General features: G+C 46.3%; 1 protein-coding gene across 4 annotated transcripts in view; it reads left to right on the forward strand.

Moving 5' to 3' along the window:
- Positions 1–24,128, forward strand: part of GPAT3 (glycerol-3-phosphate acyltransferase 3) — an 85,047-nt gene that overhangs the window by 24,697 nt on the left and 36,222 nt on the right. Inside the window, exons 1-3 of one of the 4 annotated variants that reach the window (XM_059386447.1) lie at positions 921–1,130; positions 1,737–2,031; positions 9,375–9,441. In XM_059386447.1, the coding sequence (XP_059242430.1) occupies positions 1,891–2,031; positions 9,375–9,441 (208 nt within the window). In that variant the 5' untranslated portion in view covers positions 921–1,130; positions 1,737–1,890. Of the gene's footprint in view, positions 1–920; positions 1,131–1,263; positions 1,596–1,736; positions 2,032–9,374; positions 9,442–24,128 lie in introns of those variants that run through there. The other 3 variants (XM_059386432.1, XM_059386442.1, XM_059386450.1) reach the window with 3 other exon arrangements.

Genomic DNA, 24,128 nt, shown 5'->3' on the forward strand with positions numbered 1-24,128 from the left:
AGCTGAAGGCAGCGGCTTAACCCACTGAGCCACCCAGGTGCCCCAAATGAGTCAATATAATCTTTAAGGTTTTATGCTAAATAGGTGTTTGTTTTCAGCAAGAACTTGGGACAGTTTTGCCAATCGTGTCTTCCTTCTTTTTGTGAACTGGAAGGTCATACAGAAACACCAAAAACCCGAAACTTCTTCATTCATAACTTGGTTCTTTAAAAAAAATTCTTAACAGATTTTATTTATTTGACAGAGAGATAGACACAGCGAGAGAGGGAGCACAAGCAGGGGGAGTGGGAGAGGGAGAAGCGGGCTGCCGGCTGAGCAGGGAGCCCACAACGCGGGCTCCATCCCAGGACCCTGGGATCATGACCTGAGGCCAAGGCAGAAGCTTAACGACGGACACCGCCGCCTCCTGCCCCCATAACTTGGACCAACTCGTAATTGTTTGCTTTCTTTGCGGCCCGCACCAGGCAGGAGGTGCGCAGGACTAGCGTGTACTTTCTTCGCCTGGAGGCTCGTCTCCTGCTTCCTGCGCCCCGTGCCCTCCACACCCTGGGCAGGGGCAGGTTTCCTTGAAGCGTTTGCTCTCGGCCCTGGCGCTCTCAGTCCGCTCGCCCTCCCAGTTTTTCCAGCTTGAGACGACCCCCGAAGGAGGCCTGGGTGCGGGAGATTCCGGCCCCTTTCGGTCGCGCTCTGGAAGCTCGGGCAGCCCGAGGCTCTGTGTCCGGCAGGCTCAGGTCGCGAAAGCCACGGAGGGTTCGGCCTTCCCGGTGTCCCGCGGGCGGCCGAGGCCGCGGGGTCCCGCTCGGCCGGCGGCGCGCGACCGTCGGAGCCGGGCGTCCCGCGCTCGTGCGCGCCGTGCGGGTGGCCGCAGCGCCCGCGCCTTCCCCGGCCGAGAGCGCGGCCTCGGCCGAAGGGCGCCCGCGCCCGGGGGAAGGCGGCCGCGGGGAGAGCTTCCCCTCCGCCGGCGAGCGGGAGACGGGCCGCGCCGCTGCTCGGGGCGGGGGGCAGGGGGCGCGGGAGACCCGGACGCGGCGCCAACGGCGGCCCCGCCGCGCCCGGTGCCCGCCCTCTCCCCGCAGCAGCTTGATTTACAGCCGCGACCTCCTCCACGTCCCGGATGCGTCATTCCGCGGGTGAAGAAATGCTAACGCGTTGCCCAAAGCTCTGCTCCCCAAAGGACCTTGGCCGGGCGAGCCGGGGGAGGCGGGGCGCGGGGAAGCAGGGGGGCGGCGGGGGCGACGGGGGGCGACGGGGGGCGTGTGCGGCGGCGCGGGCGGCGCGGACCCGCCTGGAGGCTCCGGGTTGGGTGGCGGGGGAGGCGGGGCGAGGCCCGGCGCAGAAATAGGGCGCCCGGCGCAGGGGCGCAGCCTGCCCCGACCCAGGGCTCGGCCTGGCGCCAGTTGCGCCCGCGGCGCGTGTGCGGTGGTGCGGGGCGCCCGCGGGGCCGCGCGCTCCGGGAGGGCCTGGGTGACTCAGCCGCTGAGTCGTCGCAAACGCCGCGCAGAGGAAATCAGGCCCCGGGGTGGGGCCCGCGCCGCGGTGTCACTGCGCTCACCCCAGCTCCGGTCGCCCGCCGGCGCGCCCAGGTCTGCGCCCAGGTCAGCGCCCGCTGCGGTGGCGTCGCGCGGGCCTCCGGCGGGGAGAGAGTTAACTGGCGCGGCCGGGAGGAGCCCGAAGGGGAAGGAAGGAAATCGCCGTCGTGCTCCAAGTTTTCTCCTTCCTTTCCTCTTTCCCTGCAGAGGGGAGTGCCGGGAGGCGGCGGCGCTGACTCTCCGGAGCCCGGCTCCGCGCCTCTGCTCCCCGAGCCGCCGCCGCCGCCCGCCTGGGGACAGGGACACCGCCGTCGCGCTCGGACCGCCTCCGCGGACCCCTTCCGAGAGGGCGCGCCCAGCCATGGAGGGCGCGGAGCTGGCCGGCAAGATCCTTTCCACCTGGCTGACGCTGGTGCTCGGCCTCATCCTCCTGCCTTCGGCCTTCGGGGTGTCTCTGGGCATCTCCGAGATCTACATGAAAATCTTGGTGAAAACTTTAGAGGTGAGTGTCCGGGGGATGTGGCGCCCCGACGCCGCTGAGGGCTTTAGGGAGAGAGACCCCGGGGCAGAGCTGTAGAGAGCCGAGCTGGTGCGAGGGAGCCGTCTCGGAAGGTCAGCGGGCCCGCGGGGCGCGCGTTTGTCCCCCGCAGTCGCGCGGAGACCGACAGCGTCGGGGCTACTCCCGCAGAGTGGGGGGTCCGGGCTCAGACCTTGTTCTCCCTGCTGGGCGCAGAGCCCCTTCCTCCGTAAACCACGGCTTTATTACTAGTATGGGCTAGAACAAGGCAGCTGTCTTGTATACTGCAGGTTTCTGTCTGTCCGTCAGCTAGCGCGTGGTGTCCCTTCGCTCGGCCCAGGTTTATAGCCCCAGGTTTCAGAGGTCCTTTCACGCACTAAGGCTGTCCAGAAGGCATCATGTTCCAGTTTATGCTCAAGATAAGAAACCGATTGCTGGGCGTTAGAGGGAAATCTGATTATATTTTAATGGAGTCATGGAAATTTTATCTAACCAAAGCACTTGAAATGTCCTTGAAAATGTATCTTTTTTGACCTCTGTTCTCCTTGCTTCCAAATTCTGCACAGAAAGCTGTTAGCGGATGGGGAGCCACGGCTGCTCAGCCTTACACGGAGCTTAACTACATGAATGGGGCGAGGGCTTTCCCTTCTCTTTCCTCCCTGCCTTGGAAGGGAGGGAGGGCCAGTGTTACCCCCTTTTCCAGGGGAGGGGACAGACTCAGAAGTCAGTGGTTTGCTTGAATTAAGTGGAGACAAGAATCTTACTAAGGAGAGGACCCGTAGTCCAGTGATGAGGAGACTCTGGATACAGGTTCGCTCAGATTTGCTTCCAGAGTCTGCTCCGCTTCTCAGTTTGTGACCTCAAGGAAGTCACCCACTTCTTGTGCTTTATTTCACTCATCTGTAGAATGGGAATAACAATATAACATCCATTTCCATGGAGTCATGTTTATTTTTTTAAAAAAGATTTTATTTATTTATTTAAGAGACAATGAGAGAGAGTGAGAGAGCGCTTGTGCGAGCAAGCATGAGCAGGAGGAGGGGCAGAGGGAGAAGCAGATGCTTGGAGGGAGCCTGAGGCTGGGCCTTGATCCTAGGACCCTGAGATCAGGACCTGAGGCTTAACCCACAGCCACCCAGGCACCCTGCACAGGGTTGTTCAGTGAGTTAACATGTCAAGCATTTTAGAAGGGTGCCTGTAGGTGTTAGCTGCTAAAACATTGTCTGCGGCTTTTAATTAAAATGAATAATATTACTATTTAGACACTGCCACCCTTTTTTCTCTAACTCCTACAGGACCTTCCAAATCACGTTCTCATTTCTCTGCCCTTATCTTCGGTCTACCCGCAGGCCTGGTTTTTTTCTCTCTCAGTGAGTGGGGTGGCTGCCAGATACACATCTCTAACCTGCTAATCTCCCACGTGGATATTACCTCCTTATCTCTCACCTGCTAACCTGCAACTCTCTTCTACCTGCTAATCTCCTGTTTTGCCCCAGATTTTTATTGCACTTTCTGTGGCTGCTTTCCTGTGTCATCTCTGAAGTTGGATTTGATTCTTCATCCTCATCTTCAGGTTTTAGAGGTTCTGTTGTTTCTGCTGGGAGATACGGGGCAGTGTTTAACTTTCCTGTTGGCTTCACACTCTGAACTTGGACCCGCTGCCGCTGTGAGTTTCTTAGGCTGCTTCTTTACCGCTAGGTCTTCTGCAGATCCTCTCCCCGTAGCAGACGATCCTCTTTGGCTGGTGTTCAGAACTCTTTCTCAGAACTCTGAAATGACTGAGTTGTTTCCCCGTACAATAGTGTCTTTTGGAATTTATACCCCAAGTGAGGCTGGAGTGCAGGGAGATCCCACACACTGGCTTCCAGCCTCTGACTCCTGTCTGCTGTGCTTTGATCATTCAAGGTACAACTAAAAGAGCTGTCAAGGAGAGAGACCAGCTAGTTGCTGCCTGCCTGGCAGACATCTACTATACTTGGAAGGGATGTAGCCAGTTCAGGATCTGGTCTTCAGTTAGGTAGGGCCTGAAGTTTTCAGTTTTTCTTGTCCATCTAGAGTTGAAGAGACTTTTAGAGAGGCGCTGCTTGTTGCTGGGAGATAGACCACGTAGCCTGGAAACCAGGTAGATGGCAGCCTAAGGAACTACCCTCTTTGCTTAGAGTAAGTTACTGGGTCAGAGTGATGGTTGGCGTATATGTAATTGGAAGGGGGATTCATTTTGTGGGCCAGCGCTGACTTGTCGCTGACTGGAGCACCTGTGTTTGGGAGCAGCTGGGCTCCTCAGGAAGGAGCTGTGATCCCAGAGTGATGTCTGCTTTAGGCACAGAAGAAGGAAATGGTGACCCTCGGCTTCTCCTCCTCCTGCTGGAACAGCTTTAGATGTTTCACAGACGTTTCAGTTGGGTGGTACAGTGGATTGCTTTTCCCGACTATAGGGATAATTCCCTTAAAAATTGTGCTGGTTGTTCAGTATTCAGACATTTTTAGTTCTGGACAAATACATCGCCTTTTTGTTGATTCTGTGCAAGGCCTGGTCCTTCTGTTACTCATTAGTCCTTAGCACTTAGTTTTCAATGGATTTGGTGGTTTCTTTCTCTAAGCTGGTGTTTTTCCAGGGGTATATCATGATTTCTAAGGAGTTTATACAGCATTATTGCAACTTCGTATTGGGAAAATTGTTTTAGGAATTCAAACCATGAACAGTAAAACTTTGGGGTGGGGATGTGGAGAGGGTGGAGCGTTTGGATACACGTTGGAATCTCTGGGAGGGTGTGTGTGTGTGTGTGTGTGTGAAGTTTTCATGTTTATTTTAAACAGGAACATGGATTTAAGGTTAAAAAAAAAAAAGCCGTTTCCAACCACAGAAGCTGACGGGGCTGAAGGTGGTGGACTGCTATGCGTTGGCCCAAGGCTCATGATTACAGGGAAGTTGAGGTGGGAAGAGAGTATCAGTAAAGGATCAGTAGAGAAGAAGGCAGGGCAGTGAGACGAATAATCCAACCAGAGAGCGCAGGCGACGGACAGATAATGAATGTTGATGCACTAATTTTTCTCTCAGCTTTTGAGAAGCTGGAAGCATGGACAGATTCTTCAGAACTTCTGGCCCTGCGACCTTGAGTATGTCACGTAAGATGCCACATGGGTGTAGAGAGGAATGACCCAGAGAGCTACTGCGTGCCTGTGTGGGGGAGGCCGAGGAAAGCACCGATTCGCCGGAGGTCCTCCAATCTCCGTGCTGCCTGAATTGGAACACTCTTTGGTTTTGTTTTTGTTTTTTTGTTTGTTTTTGCTTTTGCTCCTATGTGGCTAAGTAACCTACCTTCAGATTTTTGATGAGTCCGTATACTTAGTCAGAGCAGACTATTTTTGCCTTTTAATTATTATTCTTTCCCTTTACACTTGCCTCCATCCACCAATTAGATTTCATCTTCTTTTAAAGGCATGTCATGTCCGGTGGTTCTAACCCCTCTGTTACTCTAATACTCAGGCATTATTGCTGCTGTTGGAGATACAATAAGCGTATTAGAAGGCCATGGCTGTTGATGACAGAAAGTAATGATAAAGAAAAGCTGCCCAGGCGGTGTGCTTAATCGCACAGCTCTCTGACAGAGGCTGTGTTACTCCCCCCGACAGGTGAGGGAATGGCTATTCACAGAGTTAAGTCATCCGGATAGCGGCATACAGCTGTTGGTGATAGAATTGGGATTTTAATCTGAATCTAGAGCCTGAGTTCTTACTCTGCCAAGACGACAGGTCTGTCGAGAAACTGTTTTATGCTACGGATGGTGGCCTGCTGTTATTTGGATAAACCTTATATTTGAATTTTTATATAATTTTCATCGTCTCCTTTTCTCTTTTTAGCTAATATTTAAATGTCTTTTTAGCGTAAGAACTTAAAGTTGTTATTATCTAGGTGACAATGTCACATTTTTGCAAGCTTTTGATCTAAGCTTTAAAAGTCAGACTGAGGGGTATGTGGGTGGCTCAGTCAGTTAAGTGTTTAACTCTTGATCTCAGCTCAGCTCTTTAACTCAGGGCTGTGAGTTCAAGCCCAGTGTGAGTCTTGATTTCGGCTTAGGTCTTAATCTCAGGGTCACGAGTTCCCATACTGGACTCCACAGTGGGTGTAGAGCCTACTTTAAAAACAAATAAATGAATACATGAATAAAAAGGAAGTTACCTTAAAATCGTACCTAACACTTTTTGTGTGTGAATTAGAATCAGCTGCTTTTTGTTTCCCAAGAGGATTTTTATTTCTTTTTTTTTTTTTTTAAATATTTTATTTATTTATTTGACAGAGATCACAAGTAGGCAGAGAGGCAGGCAGAGAGAGAGGAGGAAGCAGGCTCCCTGCTGAGCAGAAAGCCAATGTGGGGCTCGATCCCAGGACCCTGGGATCATGACCTGAGCTGAAGGCAGAAGCTTTAACCCACTGAGCCCCCCCAGGCACCCCCAAGAGGATTCTTAAAGTAAAGTAGAGTGAGAACCCAATGGGAAGTATCTTTCAACTTTTCTTTTTGGGGGTGGGTTGGAAGTAATCTGGGAGTAACAATGGGGTTGTTAAAAGCCACCGTCCTACTTCAGGATCTTCTTGAGGACAGAACTGCATTTTTCATGTTTCCTGGAGGCAGATGTTTTCTGAGATAACCTCTAGAAGAAGCTTAGAACTTCTGAAGAGATATTCCCCATCTCTCTCTCTGGGCTACCTGGTCAGTTGGCATGGTAGAAGCGACAGAATTGTTTATTGGAAGATGCAATGCAATTTTTCTGGAAAAAAGTGATCATTTTGGAAGTTAGATAAACTGTAAGGTGTGAGGAGGGAGGAGGAAGCCAACATTTTCCACTTTGTGGTCGTTGTGTGGCAGTCATTGGACAGATCACCTTCTTTAATCTTTTATCTTGGTACTGTTGCTGGTTTAGGGATGATGAAACCAAGGTCCCAAGAAGTGAAAACTCTCCCCTCTGAGATGAGCCCGGCCTGGGATTGCAGAGCCAGGACTCGCTCGCAGTGTCCGGCTGCAAAGCCTGGTGCTTTCCACCTTCCCTGGGGAGTAAGCCCATGGAGAAAGTGGTTCTCTACCACACATTTCCTTTGGCTTAAGTGACTTCTCCTCCAACCTGAAACTTTGCTAGTCTTGGACACTGTAACTGCATTTTGTAGGACAGACCTTGGAGCTACCGACTGAGGAGCAGGTGTGCCTTCTGACGCTTGCCCGATGACGGAACGTGGAGCCCTGTAGCACATCACGCTGTAGGATGCACACCCCTGTATTAGTCTGCCAGGGCCGCCATCACAAAATACCACAGATTGTGTGCCTTAGACAATGGAAATTTATTTTCTCACAGTTCTGGAGGCTGGAAGTCCCAGATGAAGGTGTGGGCAGGTTTGGTTTCTTCTGGGACCTCTTTCTTCGGCTTGCAGACGGCTGCCTTCACAGGATCTTTCCTCTCTTTCCTCTCTGCGTGCAAATCCCTGGTGCTTCTGTTTGTTAAATTTCCTCTTCTTAGAAGGACATCAGTCGTGTTAGCTTAGGGCACATCCTAAAGGCCTCATTTTAACTTTGTCACCTTTTAAAAAAAGGCCTTGTTTCCAAATGCAGTCAGACTCTGAGGACTGGGAAGGGTTCCGTGTTGAATTTTCGGAATCTGCATTTCCGAATTTTGGGAGGAGACACAATTCAGCCCATAACAGCCTCAAAATATCAGTTTTTTCCATCACTTGAGCATGGAATAATTGTCCTAATCTAATGTCATTGCTGCTTATATAAAAAATAAAATCGCCTGGCCGCAAGAAAAAAAGTGAGCTCCAAGATAACAAATGTTTGGTTATGACACAATTTTATTTTAATTCTCTTTTTGGTCTAATTATAAATGACAATAGGTACTAAAAGCTTTAAAGTAAAAACTATGGAAATAAACCTTCACGTCTATCGAGAGGAGAGGAGATGAGAGGTATATCTAGAGTTTGAGAACTCCTGCATTCAATCACCATAGAAGGAAAAAGGCTCGATCGGATTAAGATTGAGTCTTATTATCATTTGTGACTTGCCACTTGAAGCCAGGAAGATTATGTGTCTATTTATAGGCGGTTCTCTAAGCGCAAATAACATGTTCCTACTTGGCTCTTTGGGATGTTGTGCGGGATCCTGATGTACTCAGGTCATGCCCTTCCCCTTGACCGCCAGGTATATGTTTTAGGTTATTTAGTCCTTGTCCTTCATTGTCTTATTTATTTGCATTTTAAAAAATCTGTTTAATTCTTTGTGAGTCTAGCAATACCTGGTTTTTGGCCACTATATTTTTGAAAAATTCTTTTTGCTCCTTCAAGGGCACTGAAGTCCTACTTATAATGATCACGATTTCCCACTTCCTCTCCAATCACTCAGTTTAGACAATGTTAGCTGCTGGAATTGTAATCATCGACATATTTTAATAATTTTAACCATTCCTTTTCTAAACTGGAAAAATAGCCATTGGCATTTTCTGGGATGCTATCAACAGAGTTCACTTGTGGTCTCTGAACACTGATGTTCATGGTGGATAATTTTGGAAATGCATAGGAAAAGTACAAAGGAGAAAATAACAAATCACATCTTGGTCTATTTCTTTATATTCCTGTGTACACTGAAAACAAAAATGGGAATTGATTTTTCCTGTTCGTAAGTTCTTGCAAACCTGTGGTTCCACATCATTTCCTGTGCATCTCAATAGGGGCAAGTGACCAGCTGATTGGGGGATGGCTTTGCTGTTTCCCCACTTCCTTTCCAGTTCCCCAAGTGTGGACAGCCCCCTTCCGCAAGCCGATTGCTGATGCAGGCAGTCAGGTCTCTCTGAGGTGTCTAGCCCCGGAATGCCTTATTTGTTATGAAAACAATAGTTATTCTTCGGCTCCTGTGTTCAGTAGGTATTCACACGAGGGGGAGTGTTCATCTCCTTCGATCCTCATGGCAACCCTGAGGAATAGGAACTATTGTCCTCATTTTACAGATGAGGAAACTGAGGCCTAGAAGGATTAAGTACCTTGAACTCAGACTTGATGCCATAACCTGTGCTTTCACGGAGTCCTTGTTGGGGGTCCCAGGTGCGTGAGGGGTTTCAATAGGGTAAACACCATCTTGTGCTCATTTGATTAGAGCATAATCAGTGATGAATATAGGGCTGTGCTTGAGCCTCGGATTACCGCTACCTCAGAGGTTTACAAGGGCGTCTGTAATTCAGAGAGTGCCGGGTTTACCGTTTAATTCCATTTGTGTGTAAGTAAGGTTCGAGTATCTTACCTTGTGTCTATGGACCCGTTTACACTAACAACACTACTTGTTTTTAAACAGTGGGCCACAATCCGAATTGAAAAAGGAGTCCCAAAGGAGTCGGGTCTTAAAAGCTCAGCTTCTGTTGGTAAGTCTTCTTTTTCATTTATGACGGTTAACGCATCCAAACTGGATAAATTTACATCTACCCAGTTTGAACTTGGCATATGCAGAAAGTGCATCTATAGGCCTTGGACCACTCATGCTTTTGTTCTTTAGGCAAAAGAGCCACTGGCTAAGTTTTGAATGAGTTTTCACTGTGTAGGAGATAATAGTGTGCTAGTTCATCTTTGTGTTCTTATAGGGCATTTCTAAAGGTATACATTTAAAGGTGGTTGCCTGTAATTTTTAAAGATGTAGTTAATGATTTAAGAAAATAATGCTAATTAGACTATCATAGAGTCAAACTTATTTTTGAGCTTTTATTAGTACCTTATTCTAACTTGTTCTCAAAAATGTTCCTCAGGGTAACCCTTTCCTTCTAAAGGCTGACTGGTATTATGTGAAAAAAATAATTATTCCACCACATGTGACACCTTGTTTTTATTTATTTTATTTTTTTTTAAAGATTTTATTTATTTATTTGACAGAGAGAAATCACAAGTAGATGGAGAGGCAGGCAGAGAGAGAGAGAGGGAAGCAGGCTCCCCGCTGAGCAGAGAGCCCGATGCGGGGCTCGATCCCAGGACCCCGAGATCATGACCTGAGCTGAAGGCAGCGGCTTAACCCACTGAGCCACCCAGGCGCCCAACACCTTGTTTTTAGAAAGTAACATTACAGAGTAATGTGGTAACATAGTTATTATACATTACATAATAACAAGGGCTCAGAAAAGTCCTACAGTAAAGACCCTGGTCAGTTTTTTTGAAAAGTGAATTAAGTCACTGAACTCTCTAGTGCTTATGCCTTTTAGCATTTTGCTATTGTTCCAATAAACTCTTTTACTGAGGGTAAGAATTTTAAGAATTGTTTAAGACAGGGGTTCATAGGAAAGTAGAATTCTATGGAAGGGATGACTATGAAATTAGGAATAAATAAGTCATTTGATTTAATTAAAAGACTAAGCCTTTACATGTTTTTCAAAAATAATGTAAAGGTTTTTTTTTTAGGACCAGTTTTGTGCCCATCTGATTTGAGATTAAAGATAATCACGAGGTCGAACACTTCACTAGGAGGGATTTGTCTTCCAGAGGCTTGTCTGAGAGGAACTGAAGAAACTGTATTATACCACAGTGCATTTTGGAAACAAAGTATTTGAATGAAAACATCTGCTCATTTTGTGTAATTGGATTGTTACGTTCAAAGGATTGAAACAACTAGTAGACCTTTCTGGTGTTTACTTTAACACCAGGTATTATCACTGGGAACATTTTACCAAGATTGGGGATTTCTGGCTACACACATTCCTTTTGTTGTCAGATAACTTCTCTTGGACATAGCAGATCTACTAATATTTAATTTTTCCAGGTACATTTTTAAATGTGTATCCTTATGATTAAGGAGACAACGAACTTTATTGCTGGTTTTCTGTTGTACTTGGTGAGATTTGGGGTGTCACTGATCTTGAGTGAAATTCTGTGGAGTCCTATAGATTGGGGTGGTGGTGGTGCACATCTTGGGCCATGAATTAATGCAAAAGGCGTTTCAATTTGGTAGGCTAAGAGGATTAAAAATCAGTAGGTGAGGGTGTCCTTAGTATTAGCTTAGATTTTTTAGCCTGTACTGAAGTGAATAGTGTCACTTGTTGGATTCCTTCCTTTTTTTGTTTTTTTGCCATGCATGTCTTTTCTATGATACCTCCAGAAAAGAGTGGAAGTGAACAAGAGGAGAAAATATAAATCATAATGGCTTAGAGTAAGGCTGAAGTCTCCTAAATTTATCTTCTTTTATTCAGAGTAGTTGTCCCTTTTAGCCATGAAATAGGCAATGACTATTGGCAGCTACTGAACATTTGCTACCTGTGAGTTTGATGAGCCCCACAGACCACTAAGCTACGCCTCCTATGAGGAGACAGGCATCCGACAGGTCACAGCGATGCACGCCCAGGTAGGCCATAAGCGAAGGACTGCGTGGGATCTGCTTCAGTCTCTGCTGTGCGCCTCTGCTCCCATCCTGGTTTCCATCCTGCCCGGGCAGGCTTGTCCCAGGTTGTGCGCCCTGTTGGTGCACCTGCTGTCTGTAGTCCGCAGGCAGGGAGCGACTTCCTCCCCAACAGACAGGCCGAGGCCGAAGAAACACACAAGCGTGCGGGGCGCTGGGCGCCACAGTCTTCTGCCTCCAGAGCCTCGTGTCTCTGTGCGGCTGCGGGCAAGAACCCCAGTTGGCGCCAAGCCGGTCGAGGTTGAGGCAAGTGTCACAGGCAGGCCAGGGGCCCCGGGAGAGCAGGTGCCACTGGAGCTGTGGGAGCGCTCCCGAGCCGGCGAGAGGTTCAGGAAACAGAGAGGGAGAAATTGGCTAAACAGGGGAAATAGTTGTGTTAATTTCTGCACCCAAAATTTCTTTGGCCACTCTTGTATCTGAAGGAGTTTTGGAAACACTTTTTGAGCTCCTCTCTCTGCAGTTAAACCCCTCTTGGGTTCTATTTCTTTTGTGCTTTTATTCACAAGCCAGAGGAAAGCTGACCCGAGGGAAACACTGTCTTTGTGGCTGAAGCGCTGTCTCCTGTCTTCAGCCATCTGCTGCGGAGCCCCTGTTAAAACCACTTGCTTTCCGGAGTGACGGTCACGAGCAAGGTCTCTTCTAGAAGCCCTGTTATTGCACCTTCTTCCAGGTTTAAGGATGTTTCCTCATTGTTACTGCAACATTGAAGACACATCTTTCTTCCCCTCTTTAAGGAACCGTGTTCTGAGCACTCCATGTCAGTGCAGAACGTAGTTACCCTCTACCCTCGTTCGTTTGGCCGATGGGCGTCGCCGCTCCAGCCATGGGACAGGCACGTCTGTTAGACCCAGGAACATGGTGGATTGAGATTTTACCAACTTTCCTCTCACTCTGTTGTAAATTGTGCAAGGGACCATGGACTGTTAAGAGCCACCGCCTCATCCTTGGGTACCTGACTGATCTCAAGGATTGATTGTGCAATGGACTTCAATGACTCAGGGTTAGGGTCGTGCTTATCATGAATGTAACTCACTACGCCATTTTCAGAACTGGACACTAATTCCACAGTAAACTGCATTATGTTACTAGGACATGTTGAATGCTTACCGACCAAAAGTTAACAGGCAGGAAGAAAGGCTTGAGTTTGCCCTTGTCCTGGTGGTGTCACAAACAATACAGATAAGTAGAGGCCGTGGCTCGGGTATGTAGGCGCTGTCCTCTACAACGTGCCCTTGGTCCGACTCAGCAACGTTTGCGTGGGAAGTGCCTCCTCAGGATCCCCCCTTTGCCCCCACCCGCAGGCACCACCTGCAGGGATTTGGGGTCACATGGCCTATTGTTAATGAAATTCCCCGTACTAAATTTCTCTCCTGCCCTGCATGTCTTATGTCCCGTCCCAAGTCCCAATCTCTTCCTCCCCCCCCCCCCCCCCCCCACACACACACAAAGGGCAAAATGCTGTGCTGAAACTTCGGATGTTATACCGATTCAGAGAGAATTCAGGTTGCCTAACATTTTGCTCTGATTTTACTTTTGGAATTCTTTCTGTGAGACTTGATTAACCATGTTGATTCTGGTGTAACATTGGTTGCATCAATACTGAATCTCTTTCATTTGTAGAAAATAGGGATAATATTTTGTGACAGAAATTTGAGTATCATTTTCAATACTCATTTTGTTTTGGGCAGGCTGTTTTTTTTTTTTTTTTTTTAAGATTTTATTTGTTTATTTGGTAGAGAGAGAGCATGTGTGTGAGAGGGAGAGGGGGTAGGGGAGAGGCAGAGGGAGAGGAAAAAGCAGATTCCCCACTGAGCAAGGAGCCCAAAGTGGGGCTCTGTCCCAGGACCCCAGGATAATGACCTGAGCTGAAGGTAGCTGCTTAACCTACTGAGCCACCCAGGTGCTCCGCTGGGCAGCTGGTTGGTGGGAATGGGGGGGGGGGGGTTGATAGTCTGTTTAAATCACTTAAGTTGATTTAGTAGGATCATCTTGATGCAAACTCCCTGAATACAAGTCAGTATCTGCTGTCCTCACAGATGTGTGGTATAGTGCATTTAATGGCATTATCTTGCTGATAAAAGACTGGAACTTGTCTAGCTACTTGTAGAGAGAAAAATAATCCAGTTACAGGATATGGAAGGATTATAGAGCGAGATTTTCCTGATCACTGCCAAATGTCTATCTGCTTTTATTAGTCTGCCTCTGTTCACAAATCGTGTGCCTAATGGTGGTAGCCATGATGATGAAAATTGTCAAACACACACAAAAGCAGAAGAATAGTATAATGAGCCTGATACAGGTAATATTTGTCAAGATTTTGCCACACTTGATTCACCTGTGCCTTCTTATTTTTTGCTAAAATAGTCAATGCAATATAAGATTTCATATCTTTTCATGCATTTTAAAAAAAGGATTTTGAAAAATAGCCACAGCACTACTAGGTTAACTCAAACTTAACTTTTTAATATCATCTAATACACAGTCCATATATAAATCCCCCTAACAGTTTAAAAATGTTTTTATAATTGGTTTATTTGAACCTAGATTCAGTCATGGTCTATAGATACATTTATTTATTTATTGATACTGCTCTACTGGACATAAGGAGTATGGTTTTTGTTTCTGGAAGGAACAAAAATTACTTAATAGCAGGTGAGTCTGAGAAGATTCTCTAGCACAACGTACATTTTTATCCTCACCGCTTAATACAGCTCTCTCAAGACCAAGTTTCGTTCGTTTTGCAGCCATTCATTTGTAACCCACAGGATTAGTCATCTCTGTTTCTTTTCTTTCTTTCTTTCTTTTTTTTTGAGATTTTATTTATTTATTTGACAGAGAGAGATCACAAGCAGGCAGAGAGAGGTGGGGGTGGGTAAGCAGGCTCCCTGCTGAGCAGGGAGCCCCACTCAGGGCTCTGTCCCAGGACCCTGGGATCATGACCAAAGGCGGAGGCTTTGACCCACTGAGCCACCCAGGTGCCCCAGTCATCTGTATTTCTAAGTGCAATATTCCATGATATTTGTTACATGAAATTTATGACATGAAATTTTCATATTCCATGAAATTTCGTTGACAGCCCCTCACTTCCACTTCTCCTAAGATCTCAAACCGAGCCACATGCTCAGCATGTGTGTGTAAGGAAACTCGCTACAAGTGCATACAAATAGTGAAAATGTGGGGATGGGGCACCTGGGGGCTCAGTCGTTAAGCCTCTGCCTTCAGCTCAGGTCATGATCCCAGGGTCCTGGGATGGAGCCCCAGTTGGGGCTCCCTGCTCGGGGGAAAGCCTGCTTCTCCCTCGCCCCTTGCTTGTGTTCCCTCTCTCGCTATGTCTCTCTCTGTCAAATAAATAAATAAAAATCTTAAAAAAGAAACTTTGTCTTGCAGAGAGCTATATTAAAATAAAAAAAAAGAAAAGAAAATGTGGGGACAATGCAGTCACTCACCAGGAGGACAACCAGCACGTGAGCGTTAGCGGGATTTACACAAAGAGAACAAAGTACACAGTTTTTAATGTTGCATGAAAAGAAAATGTGTAGTGTAAAAAACATTTTAAATTACTACTATAAACATATTATGTAATTATGTAGATATATGTAAATAAGTGTAAAATAAATGTGGTTATTTTCTAGGCGGGAAGAGAAAGAATGGGAGATGGGCTTTAACTGTGTCCAGTTTTTTTCTTTAGAGAATATCTGAAGCAAATATGACAATGGGTATCTTTTTCTTTGTTGTTGAACTTATATTTTTTTGGTTAAACTTATACTTCAAGCATAAAGATTAAAAAAACACAACTAAATAAAGGATCAAGAATTGCTTAGCTAGAGTCTTCAGTCTGAGGCATAGAACTAGTTTTATATGAATAGAAAGTAAATATTTGTCTCAAGGGTGTGATTGATGGTTACCTGCTCTGAAACACAACTCTGAGACTGACCAGTGCCTGCAATTAAAACTCAAAATTACGGAACAAAAGTTGTTACTCAAAGCACATTATCTCTTAGAGATAGGATTTTCAGCCTCAGGACTACTGACATTTTGGGTTGAATGACAAAGGGTCATTGTGCATTGAGAGGGGTCTTATGGGTTGTCATTGGGTTGAATGACAAAAGGTCATTGTGCATTGAGAGGGGTCTTCTGCATTGTCAGATGTCCCTCTAGATCTTAGTGGCAAACTCCTAATAAGACAGCCAACAGAGTCTCCACGCATTGCCAGATATTCCCTGGGGGCAAAATCCTTTTTCTTCCCCTAACTTCTGTCCACTGGAGCCACTGCTCTCTGAGAATAATGTGTTCATCTCTTGGTATCCAATATTGTCACCATAGTTTCTTAGTTTTCTAGTAAATAGGCCCTTGAAGGAGCAGAACTTGATTTCCAGTCTTTGGTGGCTGGTGTGGGGAAGGATGGCATGGGACATGCGGCTTGTGAACAACAGGGTTAGCAGACAGCACAGGACGGCGGGGAGAGGCCGTTCTTGAAGGAAGAGTAGAAGTGAGACAAGAGTTCTTCCTTCAAACTCTGCCTCATAATCTGATGAAAATATACTGTTTTGGAGGGAGATTTACTTTTGACTGGATTGGAGACTTGTGTGTAACTGTGTACTCTAACCTCTGAAAGGAGATGACTTAGCATTTAATTCTGGCCCACGGTGAGTGAGCAGGAAGGAGTGGTTCTGGCAGGAAAGAAGGTAAAAGGTCACGTCAGACTAATGGTCTTCATTGCATTGTGAAGAAGCCCTAAATCACAGAAAGGAAGTCTCCATGTTAAGAAAGCAGCGACGAAACTCATAAAATATCCCATTATTTTTCAAATCATTATTCTTATCACGTAGCAGTGACAAAGTAGGTGATATGCCTTGTGCCTAAACCTATTTTCTATGAAATTAGTTTTGCTTTTAAATATAAGTGGTAAGGGCATCTGGGTGGCTCAGTCATTGGGCGTCTGCCTTCGGCTCAGGTCGTGGTCGCAGGGTCCTGGGACCGAGCCCCGCGTCGGGCTCCCTGCTGGGTGGGAAGCCTGCTTCTCCCTCTCCCAGTCCACCTGCTGTGTTCCCTCTCTCGCTGTGTCTGTCAAGTGAATAAATGAAATCTTTAAAAGTAAAGAAATAAATATAAGTGATAAAAGCAGGTGTTAGACAGTTCTGTCCGCAACACTATTTAGTTGTTGGGGGATCTTGTTGGGGTTTAGTTCTCCTAGTCCTGGACTCCTCAGTAGATAAGGAGAGTACCTGTGTCTCCGCATTGTGGAGGTGGAGGAAGCCAGATGAGAGTAGAGACTGAGGGATTCTTTGAGAGTGGGAAGACAACCGGACCAGGCGACTGGGAGTCAACTTGAGAGTACATTCTTTTTTAGGGAAGTTCTCTGCACCATCGGGAGGAGCAGACAGCTCACCAGCTACCATTGAAGCCAAAATCCAGCCTGCCATTTTAGAAGTGTTCCCCAGAGCAGTGTCCTCCCCTAACAGCCCTCTGGCCACCCTACCCTCAGAGAAAGCCCCAGTCAAAAGAACAAAACTTCTCCACTTTGTTTCTACCTTATGGACAAAAATCTATCAATATTAATATCAATATCAATAACATAATCACCATTTATTAAACCGTGGCTGCATCATGCAAAATTATTTACATGAAGGAGGTTTTGTTACGTATCACTTAGCTGATGAGGAAACTACAGGTGAAGAAGGTCAGGAACTTGCTTCAGATCACATAAGGAGTAGCAAGCAGACTGAAAAGAAATCCCAGTCTGATTTATCTTTCCTGTGCAAAATCAAAAAGTTGCCACCACTCCCTCCCAAAATTGTATCTTCCTTACCTGGTCCTCTGGTCAATCCTTCCGCCTCCGTTTTCCCGTTGAAGGCTGAAGTAACTCTTCCACAAATGGGAACTCCTCTGCTGAATGTTGGCTTTTGTCACATACTAGGGAACTCATAACGTTTAAATTTCAAATCATCAACAGAACTTTTAAAGAAATGAGTCTATTGAGAATATTTAGGATTATAATTTAAAAGGTACTCTACATCAATGCCAAACATTAAGGTTGACATTTTAATTGATTTGATGGCTCATTTGACAATGAAGTTTTACAGATGCTTCTCTGTTGTGGGATTTCTTGTTTAATCAAAGTAATCATGTCCAAGTCAACAAAGTTAGTGTGGGTTGTCAGCCAAGAAACGGGTCAGCAGTACAGTGAATGAGATGTCACAGAGTTCGTTGTTGGGGCCCCTGGGTGGCTCAGTCAGTCAAGCATCGGTTTTTGATTCAGGTCATGATCTCCGGGTCCTGGATCAATCTAGCAGCCCTGCATAAGGCTCCCTGCTCAGCGGGACCCTGCTTCACCCTCTCCGTCTGACCCTCCCCCCCACTCATGTTCTCTCTCACTTGCTCTTCTCTCTCTCTCAAATAAATTTAAAAAACCTTTAAAAAATAAAACCTGTAAAAAATAAAATGTTAGTTGTTGAAATGAAACTCTGCCTGTTAATTCTAAGTGCCTATTAGTTTCTCTGCAGTGTTGACTGACAGCTGATTGCAATGTCCATTCTTCCACTCTGTTTTTGCTTCAAAATAGATATAAACATACAGTTAATTTCATGATCAGTATTTATATCTGGGGTTAAAATCCTCTTCTTTTATGATCAACATTGCTTATTTTGTAAGTTTCTGGGGGACTTCCAGGGTATATAGTGATGAAAAAGGAATTGATTTTTCTTGTTTGCTTTTCTTAGGAGAACAAGTACATCTTCAGTATTTCTAGTCTTGATAACTGAGAGACATTAAAGAAAATTACTCAAAATTTAAAGAGGGGCAAATTATTGTATTACAGATACATGAACTATAGAAAACAGGAAAACTGTACGTACCTTTATTTTAGTAAAGCTTCTGATCGTATGCTCTTCTAAATACCGGGTTGACAAAACCACTCTATCTGTTTCCCTCCCACAATCCTGGCAGACATCACTGGGTGATGGGTCCTCGCCTCTGAACCATGACGTAGCCTCCTTAACACACACCTGCTTTTCACTACCGACTGCTTTGGAGTTGGGCTTCCTGAGGAAACCTTGTCACCACTCGGGATCTGGAGAATAGAGTGTCTCACACCGTCTGCCCAAGTAACTGAAAGGAGTAACTGGGTTTAGACGTAGATTTGGTTGTATTGTCTGGAGCTGTATTGACCCAAGTAACTGGAAGCATCGTATCATTGAATGCTTCTAGCTGGGGTTTAAGTGACCTAGGAAACAAAGTAGAATTTAAAGTAATCTTGATTGTTTTGGTAAATGAGCCATCAGAGAAGGGGTGATATTGAAGATCCTTTACCCGAGGAGGATGCTCCAGAATGGGATAGAAAAGCCAGCTTCGGGGCGCCTGGGTGGCTCGGTCGATTAAGCGTCTGGGGTCCTGGGATTGAGCCCTGAGTCCAGCTCCCTGCTCAGCGGGGAGCTGCTTCTCCCTCCCTCTCTGCCACTCCCCCTGCTTGTGCTCTCTCTCTCTTTCTCTCAAACAAATACATAACATCTTTATTTAAAAAAGAAGAAGAATGAAAAGCCAGCCTTGGTTACATGGTAGGAAAAGGCTGCCACTTCAGGAGGCAGTTTTAGACTATCAGGCATGGAAAGCACTGAACCCAGAATGATGCTGCCCTCCATGGCACAGAACCAGCGCCGTGACCTTCACGAAACTCCGCAGTGACGCGCCGCTGGCAATCACGGACCCTGGTCTGCGTGAGCAGTGCTTATGGAGTGTTTTCTGTGCACCCACGTCCGATGGTGAACTCTGCTCTCAGGCAACCCTCGCCTCCTTACAGAGATCTCCCCCAGTCTCCGCACATCCCTGTGACCACCGGAAGCCAGCCGGTGCTGACGCATCGCATGTCCCCAAAATAAGTGTAATTAACCTGAGGAAGAAAAATCCCAACTGCTGCATGAAAAGAGATCGTTTTGGATGGGGGACTTCAGAGAGGGTGTTTTGGTGGATGTGTTAGTGTTGAACCGGCCACGTCAAGGGGGCTTGGGCTTAACAGAGCTGATGGGACTTTCCAAACTCGGGGCATGAGGAATAGCCTGTGTAGCAGAGGGAGTGAGTGTAGTTCGTGGACCGGAACAGACACAGAAATAAGGTTGGCTAAGAGGGTGACATTAGATATGACGGGCTCAATGCAGAGTGGTTTAGCTGTGACATCAAGGTACAGAGAATCCCAGGCTTACTGTTTCTGTTTCTGTAAAGAGGAAGTTCTGAAGCCTGCGAAAGGTGACTGCAGTGGCCAACCAGACCTGTGAAGGTTGATGATGGAATTTGGGAAAAAAACCCAAAGGATGATTCATACGACAGTAGGCTGATTAGCAGAAGAAAGAAGCCATCCCTCTTTCTCTCCGTAACCATAAAAGATAGGAAAGACTGGTATGCATGAAAGCAAAATGTTTTATGTAAGAAAGAGCTTCTTAGCCAAAAGGATCATGAAACTGGACACAGGCTACAAGGTAGCTTTCACACAAAAGTTTTATACATAGAATGCAGAGTTGAGAGTTTGAGGAAAGGCATGGATTAGGTAACAAAACTCTTCAGTTGTTAGCAGTGCCTTGTCATCTTTGTTGTGATAAATTCCATATACAAATTTTATTTTCAGTTTTTAATCTGTCTTTTGGTCGTATTTATCTCTGTAACATTGGTATCTGTTTGTGGGCCACTGACTCCGTCAGCAGAGACAGCAGGAAGGGTCTTCGTCAGGTCTTTCCTCCGCAAGGAGCGGCGCCTTCAAGCCCTCTCCTTTTCTCCTCTCTCTAGGACGGTTTAGAACGGCAGTTCCCAATCTTCTCTGTTTTCTTGCTGAAGCTCTTGGTACAGCACAAGGTTTTTTTTTTTTTTTTTCCTTAAGATTTTATTTATTTATTTGACAGAGAGAGACACAGCGGGAGAGGGAACACAAGCAGGGGAGTGGGGGAGGGAGAAGCAGGTTCCTGTTGAGCATGGAGCCCGATGCGGGACTCGATTCCAGGACCTTGGGATCCTGACCTGAGCTCAAGGCAGATGCTTAACAGTTGAGCCACCCAGATGCCCCAGCACAGCGTGTGAGGGGCCAGGGTGCCAAAGTAGGCTTGGTACACAGAAGCCTGGGGAAATGGGGGGTGTCTGTTGGGGATGGGCTCTTGGGGCTCAGGGAAGGGAGAAAGCCTGTTGGGCCTGTGATTAGACAGAGTCCTTTTCTTGGGTTGGAGTAGGAGGATGCTATAGTATGACATCTGGAACATGAATTAACATGTCACATGAGTTGGTGGCCTAGTGATGTCTGCATTCCCTGGGATGTGCAAAACCCTTAGGACCCTCTCTTGGTGTGGACCTCAGTATTTTGAAAGCTCCCCTCTGTTCCTCCTTCACTGACTTCTAGGTCAGGTGCCTGGTATTCCTGCTTCTCTCCTTCAGAGTTCTGTTTCCCTCAAAGCTTGGGCTGACTAGGGAAGGACAATTTCCTGGAGTCCTATTTTGTTTTTGAAGGTTCCTTAGAGAATAAAACCCGTAGACCCCTTATGGCTCCGGTACTTCTGGGGACACCGGTGAATAAAAGGAAAGCCTGGGGCGTCGTCTGCTTTTCTGTTAGGGCCGCAGAGCCTTCCACCCTGTCTTGCCTCGTTGTTTCTGGAATCGACAGGCCTAGCCTTTGTGCTTCTCTGGTGCTGCGTGCTGGGCCTGCACACGCCCCTTTCACTGGGCCATTCAGTGGAGCGGACCGAAAAGCCCGAGGATGGAGAGACGCTGTGGGCGAACTTTGGGGGTGGGATAATTTGGCCCCTTTACCTTTGAGTATCTGGAAAAGTGTAGTGCCTGAGAGTCCAGCAACTCGGAGGAATGGTGACTTTGGCTTTACGGAAAGCCAGTGTGTGCGCACACTGAGTAACAGTCTTCCCGTGGTTCGAGAAAAAGCATTCTGATTTCCAGTGTCCCTTCGTGAACAGGGAAATTCTCGTGGCTTACACAGAGAGGAAATTGATCAGGGATTCCAGAGACCATCCCTTTACGAAAAAAAAAACCCAGACAAAACAACAAGGAGAAAGGAGATTAAGACTGGACAGAGCGTACAGGCTTTGACCATGAGTGATTGTGACCATGAGTCACATTCATCTGCTGTGTACGCTCTGTAGAGTACTTCACGTCTTTGCAAAGAGTAAGAGTATATTCCTTTTTCCCAAGTGTGGTAGGTTTTTTGATTAAGTCGGTATCTGTTAGTGTATCATGCAGATATACGCTTCCTTTTCCTGCCTCTTGCAATGATGTTGGTACAAATCTACTCAAATGAACGAACATCCTCATTTTCAATGACTCATATGTTCATGGCAGTGAGTTTATGTGCCAGTCACTGGCCAGTCCCCACGACTTCTCCATGATAGATCTCAAGTGTGCGATGCCGGCAGGTGTGACGAAATCCCTGCGTGTCACGGTGTTCCGCCTCTGATGCTCATATGACATTCTGTTCTCGCAGAGAAGCATGTGTATCGGGGTCTATACTCAAGGAGAGAAAGGCAGGCATTTCGTAAGCAGCAAAAAGAACGAACATCCTTTTTCCTAAGGGAAGCCGTTCCACCGTTACTGCTGCAGGATAAGCCACCCCTTGTGTCCTTTAGCACAAGCTTGTTTTAGAAACGTAGAAATGACACTTCATAAGTTTGATGTAACTTGGTCTTTTTTTCTGTCTTTGCTTATAAACAGTTAAGACATTGCCTGCATCATGTGATGACTGGAGTTGGTGGGTCCTGGGCTCAAAGAAAACACAAAAAGGGGAAAATGGGGTTCTGACGTGAAGAATTTTGAATGATTTTAGGGATGTGGTGTCCAGTGGAAGAAGTTGTAGCCAAAAGCAGGAGGGTAAGAGGGCCCAGAAAACATTAGGGGCCCAAGGACCGCTTTAGTTTGGTTTGAGCTAGAATGAGTGAAAATGAGTTGGAGGCAGGAGTTGAGATTGGATAGATATTTAGATTTAAGTCCTAGAAGGCTTTAAGTGCCAGGCTAAGAAATTACTTCTTTAGGTGAGGGAATATCAAAGGTTTGGGAAGATGAGTCTGGTTGCTTTGCAGAGGTGGGTTAGACAGGGAGAGGGAGAGGGAAGTGGAGAAAGAAGAGGTGCTCGATAGCCGTTCTGAAGGTAATGGGGCCTTGGCGTGCCAATGTCGAGCCACCCCTGCATCCCAGGTAAATCCCACTGGATCCTGGTGAATGATTTTGTGAATGTGCTGTTGGATTCTGTTTGCTACTGTTTTGTCGGGGAATTTTGGCATCTCTGTTCAGAGATGCTGACCTGTAGTTCTCTATTTTTGTGGTGTCTTTATCTGGTTTTGGCATCAGGGTGATGCTGGCCTCGTAGGATGAATTCAGGAGGCTTCCTTCCCCTTCTATGTTTAGGAATAGTTTGAGAAGTCTAGATCTTAACTGTTCTTTAAATGTTTGGTAGAATTCACCCATGAAGCTCTCTTGTCCTGGACTTCTCTTTGTTGGGAGGTTTTTGAATACCAACTCAGTTTTATTGTTGGTAATCTGTTTGTTCCAGTTTTCTATTTCTTCCTGTTTCTCTTTTGGTAGTTTATGTGTTTCTCTGAATTTATCCATTTTTTTCTAGGTTGTTCTATTTGTTGGCATATACTTGTTCATAATACTCTCTTGCAATCTTTTCTATTTCTGTGGTGTCGGTTTTATTTTTCCTCTTTCATTCGTGATTTTATTTAAGCCCCTCCCCCCTTTAAAATGAGTCTGGGTCGATGTTTATCATGTTTATTTTTTAAAAAGATTTACTTATTAGAGAAAGAGTGAGTGAGCAAGCAGGCAGAGAGGCAAGGGGAGAGATACCATGAGAGTATCTCAAGCAGACTTCTCGTCCAGTGCAGAGCTCATGAGCAAAGGGCTCGATCCACGGCCGTGACCTGAGCTGAAATCAAGAGTTGGACACTTAACCGACTTAGCCACCTGGCGTCCCTCCATGTCTGTCAGTTTTGTTGATGTTTTCAAAGAACTAGCTCCCAGTTTCCATGATTTGTTCTGTTCTTTTTGTTTGTTTGTTTTAGATTCCATTTTATTTCATTCAAATGAAACTAATCTTCATTCCTTCCTTCTGCTGGTTTTGAGTTTTGTTGGTTCTTTTTCTAGCTCCTTTAGCTGTAAGGTTTGGTTGTTTATTTGAGACTTTTCTTGCTGCTTGAGGTGAGCCTGTGCGGCTGTAAGCTTCCCTCTTAGACCCACTTTGCTGCGTCCCGGGGTGTGGGACCGTTGTGTTTGTGTTCCTTTGTTTCTGTGACCTTCTTCCTTTTTGATTTCCTGGTTGACTTGTTCACTGTGTAGTAGCAGATGTTTAACCTCCACGCCTGTGGTCTTCCCAGAGTTTTCCTCATGGTTGACTTCTGCTTTAATAGCATTGTGGTCAGAAAGAATGCATTGCAGGACTTCGATCTTTTTACGCTTGTGGAGACTTGTTTTGTGGCCTAATATGCCACGTACACTTGAAAACAGTGTGTTTTCTGCTGTGTTAGGATGGAATGTTCAGAATATACCTATTGTTAAGTCTACCCAGTGCGGATGGAAAGCCGTTGTTTCCTTGTTGATTTTCTCTTTGGGTGATTGGCCACTGACATAAGTGGGGTGCTCAGGTCCTCTGCTGTCACTGTATGAGTGCTGATTAGGTGCTTTATGGTTTTTTTTTTTTTTTAA

Source organism: Mustela nigripes, chromosome 1 (genome assembly GCF_022355385.1).
Source record: "Mustela nigripes isolate SB6536 chromosome 1, MUSNIG.SB6536, whole genome shotgun sequence".
Taxonomy (NCBI): Eukaryota; Metazoa; Chordata; class Mammalia; order Carnivora; family Mustelidae; genus Mustela; species Mustela nigripes.